Raw genomic sequence first — 8,418 nt, 5'->3', positions numbered from 1 at the left:
TTTGTAACGTAACTGGTCACTAAAAGTGACCAAGACAGGATTGAAATAGAAAACTCACAACTCAACAAAATTTGTGTATACCATTCCTTTATCTAAAATATTCAAAGCTTAAAAATATATTACATTGCACTACTTTCTACTTTGTACAAAATGTTCAAATACTGGTTAAGATTCAATGCACTGCTTGGTGTTGGAGCCAAGACCATACCTGTTAAAAATGGTCATGTCAGGAAGATGCAGAAAAATCAATTTGTTTGGTCCATTTCTAATTACCACCACTGTCATACAGTCAACAATGTAAGATGCCAGGATGTATTACCCAATACTCTGAGAAACTCATAAGCGAGACAAACCCTTGATGAGACGTGACACAAGAGAACAAGGTCAAGACCAGGGCTGCAATTATAGAGTTCACGTTTCTGTATGTAACGTGTCACTGTTCACGTTTCTGTATGTAACGTGTCACTGTTCACGTTTTTGTAGGTAACATGTCACTGTTCACGTTTCTGTATGTAACGTGTCACTGTTCACGTTTCTGTATGTAACGTGTCACCGTTCACGTTTCTGTATGTAACGTGTCACTGTTCACGTTTCTGTATGTAACGTGTCACTGTTCACGTTTCTGTATGTAACGTGTCACTGTTCACGTTTCTGTATGTAACGTGTCACTGTTCACGTTTCTGTATGTAACGTGTCACTGTTCACGTTTCTGTATGTAACGTGTCACTGTTCAATTACATGCGCGACATCAAGAACAAACAAGTTATTTCGAAATGGCTTCAGGTGCTACTTTCTAATACGAAAGGTGCTCCACACTGTCTATAATACCAGTACATGTTTGTCCGGTTCGCTCCAGGCTGACTGCCAGGCTTCTTAACCACAGAGAATCCACCCGGGTGGCTTTGACATCATGGAATCAGCCCCCCCCCCCACCAGGCATCCACCTCTGCTCATGATATGACATCTTTCCCTACATTGAACCACCACTGAATCCCGAAAATTGCAAGATATCACAGGACAAGCACTGAACATAAGGAATGAAGTCCTAATATGGTGTCCCACTCAAAAACCGCTTCAGCATCTCCAAGGCTTGCTGTGGTTTATCCTGCGGTACCATGTGACCAGCACCCTGCAAAGAGAGATTGCCATCAAGTTAAAATCAGAAAATTCGGATAGATCAGGTCAGAAGACACTTTATCTGTTCCAAACCATCATGATCTGGTATTGACGCAGACTGATATTTCAATGTGGCAACAATAAATGTCCTTAGAGGGACTATGTCCTCTTGCAAAAGTCTTGTCAAATCGTGAGTTATCAAACTTTGGGAGTTTAAGCTGAACACCGGAATTAACATGTAACAAAATGTACGCAAATCCCTACCTTGATAGTAGTGAAGACAAGATTCTTTAGCTGTCTGACAAATCCTGCTATCTGCTGAGTACCTGTCTTGTCATCATTCACATACCAGGTTTTCCTGGCCTGAACCTCCTGCAAAATGAGGACAGGGTGTTTAGACACATTAGTATTGAGAGGTTTTCAACCAATGTGTGCAATCAAATTGATGACAAACAGTGTGTTACTTGTATTGATTGTCCAACACTTACCTCAAGTCCAAGCGAGTCCACAAACCATTCGTCTCCAAGAAAGTTACAGGCCATATCAACGTCGCCATTGTAGACAAGGACACGTTTCTTGGCAGCGAGCACTTTCTTGTACTGTTCAGTCATGGTCTTGTAGAGTGTAGAATATTCAGCTCCAACTTGACCACTGGAAAGGACCAAGGTACATTCATCATTTTGCAGGTTAGTAGATCTCAGTAACCACTATTAGAAACAGTGAGACACTTAAAAGAAAATATGATCTCATTATTGAAATCACCTTTGCTCTGAATATGCGTAAAATCACAACAGAGGCAAAATCAAAAAGGATCGGGGATGAGCAAGTGAAGCTGAGAAGTAGGTGTCCTTGGCTTGGAAGCTTTGTTTTCTCTTTCACAAAGATATTGAACGATGTACTTGTGTGTCACATGAATTGGTAAGCATAATGGCTGCTGTTGTAAATGACTGATCATAACATGGCTACCTCTACCTTCTCAAAACTCTTTCTAATGACGACGACAAATGACGACACACAGAATAGGTCTAATGACACAATAAGACACAATAACCAAAGACAATATCATCACCCGTACCTGCACACTTCCCAAGTTGGTAAACCCTCCGGTATATGGAGTGCCTTTTTCACATCAGCTCTGTTCAGATACGAGTGTAGCCCCGTGGCATTTACGCAGGGTGGCGTAACACGGAGCCTCTCTTTTGGTACAGACTGAAGTGTCTGGAATGAAATAGGAAGAAATCGAAATGGTGAACGAAAATAGCGAGAAACGTTTTTCAAAGCAGCGCTTTTTCTTGTACCAGGGAATGCAGTGCTCAACAATTCATTTTCAATTCAGGTTGTGCAGTGCCTAGCAATATCACAAGCTATTTTGCTTATTTTCTTACCTTTTGGAATTGAGCTCTCTCGGATGAATTAGACAACAACCATGGCAGATAGTCGAACACAACTTTTCCGTCATCAGCCAGCTGACCATTCCTCTTTGGAGTGTAACATGTACCATAGAGGTTGTAGATATTCAAGCCTGGCTGCCCTAATAGTTCTTTCACTTCATTTCTCTAAAAAGAACGAGACATTTTACAAAATCAGACTAGTATAATGTTAGTCCTCCGCTAAATGAACACGCCAGTTTAGGCCATGCCCAAACAAAAACTCACTTCAAGTGGTGATGCAAGACCTGGCATCCAGGCCATGTAGGATCTAGTATCCAAAACCAAGCGCTCTACATGGACTGAATGTTTACCTGGAGACAAGCATTTGTTTTACATCAACAAGGGTATGACTCTGACGTATTCTGAAAGATTCTTCAATAAACATAGTAACAATTAGCTCCATTCTAGAATGTTCCAGATATCAACATTTTCAGGTTACGGTATTTTTTATACATTGTATACACCACAACTTCATTGTCCATAAAAATATATAATTTTCTATACTTTTCATGAACAAAGGAAAGTAACCAATACGATTTGACAAAGTCTTCTGGTTACTTACATGGTTCTGGCAGGTCAGATCTGTGTTGCCATCAAAATCACAAATGGTTTCTCCTTTCTTGCAGCACTCAGCCACAAGTTTGTTCCACAAACTGAAGAGGAGACCAAAAGAAAATCATTTGACAAGATCTTACCTATAAAGCAAAAGACAAACAAACTATTGCTTGATTCAAGGGTAAATGTCCTCAAAGTGTTTTCGCGTAACCAGAGGTGCGATACCAGCATAGAAAGAAAATGTCTTCATTTTGAAATATTCATGACGCTTACTTCTTAAGGCGCTATTCCAAACAATACCAGCCAATTTTCTCCAGGATCAAGCCAGCAGGATTGCAGGCTGTCCTCTCAGCACAACACCCCTACCAACAACAGCAGGAAGACAATCCTGAGATACAGATCTATTAAGGACAACCGATCTATTAAGGACACTAGTTTTGGTTCCAAAGTGGCAGCTTCCATTCAATTTCACTTCCCAAGAGTGTCCTTGATAGAGAGGTTCTACATCAACCCTTTGGCAGTTTATATCATTGAGGACATATCTGAATGACACTTGGATCATTTGACAATAAGCTGTCTCTCTCTTCGAGGTGAACGTTTAGTATGAACTTACTTGACAGACACAATACCGTGGTAGTATCCAAAATACAGGAGAGAATTGTCATTTAGTTTCCAGCTGGACAGACCATTACCAACAGCAAAACCCTATAAATCGGGAAGAGACACACATAAACATTAGAGAGGAATTGAATGGAGCTGAATGGAAAAGTCTCAAAACTCCTCCCGAGCTTCAGGGCTTTTCACTCAGGAATGACCAACTTTATGCCCTACATGCATGTTTGCAAGGATTTTTTGCAATAGTGTCCGCATTCCTCGAGAGCAGTTTTGTTTGGTGGTGTGGATTCGTCCACCTCATCTCACAAAATAACAACGGGCTTACTCCAGGGTTAGTAATGAGAGTGAGAAGAGGCACTTATGACTGACCCTGATATTCTAGGAGGCACATAACTAGAGCATGCCAAAAAGTTTACTTGTAAGGACTTTTCAAGCACCCAACAGATTTTATCATCATAAACGTCACATACCTGGAAGTTTATCATATCATTCTCGACAACTCGAGCAGATAATGTCGGCACATAGATCCCTCCGTAACTCTCCCCGGAGATGAAGAACGTGTTCTTCCTGAATTCAGGGAACTTAGCAAAGAAATTCATGATGGCAAAGTAGTTATCCTTTGACGCCTGATCATCGTCTGTCTTGTAGTTTTTGTCCTCAGAGTATGAGTAACCAACTCCCGCTGGGGCTTCAATGTATAAAACATTGGCAACCTAATTGTAAAAGACGAGAGTGATATGTCAATACTTTATCTAAATAAATCAAAACTAACAGACATCAAACTTATTTCAAAATGCAATGCAAAGCTGGCATTTTTTGTTAAAAGATTTAAACAGGATCGCCTCAAAACATCCACATTTTGAGGTCATAGGACCAATGGCATTATTAAGGGTATCATCACCAAGTAGCTGGTGGCCAGTCACCTTCCATTCTACAGTAAAAGTTCACTCCTTAATACTTCATTTATCATGTCAAATACTCACAGAATTCCAGCTGTATTTGTTGTACTGAAGAGTGGCTCCATCATCACTCAGCTTGAATGGACCGTTTTCATTGAGCATTCCCTCCATAGAGCTACAACCAGGACCTCCGTTGAGCCAGACCAGGACAGGGTCAGTGGATGGGTTCCTGGCAGATTCTACAAACCTGAAAGAATTTCAATTACCAGGGAATTAATGTGATTAAATTTACAGAATGGTGTCTCTGATCACAAATCCACATGTCAAAATATCAGCGAAAGAGTTGTCAGCTGATTACAAGAAATACTTTTGGACTGAATTAAAAATGAATGACAAGCAAGTTTTTGCTGTCTGTCTTCCGTCCCCTGGAGTTCACAGACTTGGCAGTGTCTTGGTGGATTTGGGTCCAAAAATGCAAACATGAAGTAATTATGGAGATTTAATCATTCAAGAAACCAACCTACTTGTTAAAGACAATGGGTGATATGAATAAAGACTAGCAAATGCTTTTACTTCAATTTTGTACAGAAAGGCCTAGTGTAAATGTACATGGAGTTTTAGATAAAAGCATTTGCTAGTCTTTATTCATATCACCCAATATATGTCCCCAATATGACATTACCTTCAACCATCTTAATCTTAAAGGGAACTGAAACCGCCAAGCCAGTTCGTATGACCTCGTTTTCATTTCCCGCGTATCGGGTGATCAGAACGAGGCATGAATGAAACATGGCGCCTAGCTGTCAATCATTGAGTGACATCACTACTATGGAATTTACTACGAAAACTCATGAATGAAAGATCGCATCACTCACGTGATTCTCACACGATTCTCAATAATAACAAATTGAACTGTGCATGCTCGGGCACTGGGGGCGGAGCTACAAATCTGAACTCGAATAGGAAGTTGGAAGTTTGACTTTCTCGGGCGGTGAAACTGAAAGTCGAAAAGTTGAATAAATCGCTCGGCGGCTCCAGTTCCCTTTAATGCTAAGTTAAGGTTTACGCCAAGTCAGTGACCAACTTGTTTTGATCAATAATCCTCCCATTGCAAGGTAGTTTGGAGATGCAGGGGCTTGGTTACCAACCAAGTTCATGTCAAGTGTGAAAATTGAGATTTACCAGTAATGGAGATATCTGTGACTAGTGGCGTTGAGATAGCCAGAGAAGTGTTTGAACATGGGCTGAGGATTCAATCCAGGGAGGTATTTGACTTCATCAGTGGTTACTGCAGCATCAGCCAAGAGGACCGCCAGTAAAGAGGCAAGCAGGACTGGGAGGATGGACTTCATCTAAAAAAGGAGAAAGAGAACTTTTTATTCTTCGGAGCTTTTACCAATACCGTCAGGAAAACCAATCACTTTACCGCAACCTAGTGTCGGTGTGCGAGCATTACTACTCGCTACTGCTGGTTTGGTTATTGAGATCACAGATCAGATGGCTATATCTGGAGCCTGTAATCTGTGGACTGTGGAATCTGTGGACTAAAAACCAACGGGGCACTGTAGGCCTAGTGTAGTTAATAATAGGACTCTTGCATAGCTGTTTCCCTTTCATATGCGCCTTACTTTCTCAATATTGAAAAAACTGAATGAAAACAGGAAAAGAGAAACCAAGGAAGTTGAACAAGAAGCCTAGTGAAAGGCTTGTTTTTTGCTCACCATTGTCGATTGATTGATATTGTCAATTTGTCTTGAACAAGTCTTCAACAAAAGCGTGCAGTCAGACGAATGCTGCTAAAATGGAATGATCAGGTGAATACGTTGACTTTGCAATCAACGATCAAAGGCAAATGATTAAACACCAGACAATCACATGCGGAAATGGGAAGTGCAGCTGATTTGCATGATGTTATAGGTCATTTAACTGTCTAAGAGTGATCAGCTGAATGTCATGTGCTAAAATGGAACTCTCCTGTGATTGAAGTGAGATTATTGTTAAGCGGAGGTAAGAAAGAGCCAGCTTGCCGGTAGATGGCGAAAGTGCATAAAAATATTTTTGGTCTCGTTAGGGAGTTTTTCCCAAATGTACGCGATGATGACGTGCCGCATTAACAGGACGTAACATCTATTTTAAAATGCGTTTTCAAAGTGATTGCATGAGAACAACCCATTTGTGTCGTATATCACCGGAAACGCCCGATTCCCCTGATTCTTCAGGATGTTAAATCGGTCATTTTATTTCTTTAAATAAATTATAAGCGTCGCATTTGCTCCTAGCTCTGTTCACAATTCCAAATGGCAATATTGCCAATTGGGCCGGACAATCACGGAAAACCCGAAATATTATACACTTTTTACTGAATAATTCTTACAGTGACCATTCTCCCGTGAAAGACAGTTGCTTACGTAACCCAAAAATTAAAAAAATATTGAGGGTCAACCCTTGAACTGTTGAGATATGTAGAGATGAGATGAGATACTTTTTTGTTTTTACTGAATAATTCTTACAGTGACCATTCTCCCGTGAAAGACAGTTGCTTACGTAACCCAAAAATTAAAAAAATATTGAGGGTCAACCCTTGAACTGTTGAGATATGTAGAGATGAGATGAGATACTTTTTTGCCCCAATGTATCCTCGAAAATACCAGCTGCCGATTCGAACCATCCTCGGTAGTACTCGAACGCCCGGAATCAGTACTTGGAATCAGTATGTGCTGCAGTTTGAAAAGTTTGGGTGCGGGGTATGATGACGATAATAATGAAAATTTTCGACATCATTCTGTTCATGGATGATTACCAAGGATGATTAGATAACAAGACTAAGGATGAAGAAAAAAAAGAGAAAACTGCGGCAGATTCACCGGGAGTCGAACCCGTGACCTGCCGATCCACAGTCAAACACTCTTAGCGCTGAACCGTCAAGGCTTTCATGCTGAAATGAAGATTTTATTCGCTACTTATACATGTTATATGCGCTATGCAAACGAGCGCGCCGCAATTGTGACAAGTTCGCGCAGGTGGCAAAGTGATTCGCCGAATTAGTTCTAACTAATCGTATATTTCGATAGTTGTACATATTTTTCTCAACATATCGTATTTATATACCTCAGTGATATAAAAAATTATCTTTGCCATTGACTTAACGTTTATATGGCCTTTTTTTAAAGTTTTTAAAAATCGAGGTCAGCAGGGTCAGAGTCGAATGACTCCGGCAGGGTCAAAAGGAATAGTTGTTGGCGCCGATGATGTTCTGAATATGGCGGATTTCCACCCCACCCGTGAGATTTGCTCTCGTCACTTCATGAGCGCATTGAGGTTGCACTGAAGGTTGGTTGTCCCATTGTCCGTCCTTGTGAGATGATTACCATGGTACAACCAAAGCAGTTGTCTTGTATCGCCCATATAGAGCGCGAGTGTAATGTTGTCTTGTACAGCTAAAGGACCCTTTGAAGGTTGTGTCAATGTCTTCCCAACCTGACCAGATAACCAGCTGGCAGATGTTGGTTGTTCCATTGTCCGTCCTTGTGAGATGGTTACCACAGTACAACCAACAAATCAGTTGTCTTGTATCACCCATGTAGAACGCGGGTGTAATGTTGTCTTGTACAGCTAAAGGACCCTTTAAAGGTTGTGTCAATGTCTTCCCGACCTGACCAGATAACCAGCTGGAAGAGGTTGGTTGTTACGTAGGCTGTCCTGTCGTCTCCAAAGTTCATTAGTATGGGCGGTTATTACCGCAAATAAAGACAAACCAAAGCAAAGACACTTGTGTAGCATATCAAGGACACGTAGATTGATAC

At 40.9% G+C, this 8,418-nt stretch overlaps 1 protein-coding gene across 2 annotated transcripts; it reads right to left on the bottom strand.

The window, feature by feature from the left end:
• Nucleotides 1–70: 70 nt before the first annotated feature.
• LOC135495332 (lysosomal protective protein-like) lies at nt 71–6,552 on the bottom strand. Of its 2 annotated transcripts, none has more exons than XM_064783808.1 (11): nt 6,337–6,552; nt 5,798–5,967; nt 4,700–4,862; nt 4,187–4,429; nt 3,715–3,806; nt 3,109–3,199; nt 2,502–2,672; nt 2,192–2,334; nt 1,605–1,767; nt 1,381–1,488; nt 71–1,129 (listed from the first exon to the last, which is right to left on the bottom strand). In XM_064783808.1, the coding sequence occupies exons 1-11, from the start codon at nt 6,337–6,339 to the stop codon at nt 1,046–1,048; spliced, it is 1,431 nt and encodes a 476-aa protein (XP_064639878.1). In that variant the 5' UTR covers nt 6,340–6,552; the 3' UTR covers nt 71–1,045. The 2 variants fall into 2 exon arrangements, with proteins under 2 accessions (XP_064639878.1, XP_064639879.1); XM_064783809.1 differs by having other exon boundaries at nt 5,798–5,968; nt 6,345–6,552.
• Nucleotides 6,553–8,418: the final 1,866 nt, after the last annotated feature.

This window comes from Lineus longissimus, chromosome 11 (genome assembly GCF_910592395.1).
Source record: "Lineus longissimus chromosome 11, tnLinLong1.2, whole genome shotgun sequence".
Lineage (NCBI taxonomy): Eukaryota > Metazoa > Nemertea > Pilidiophora > Heteronemertea > Lineidae > Lineus > Lineus longissimus.
The sequence above is the reverse complement of the archived record's forward strand: the minus strand, read 5'-3'. Positions and strand labels throughout refer to the sequence as shown.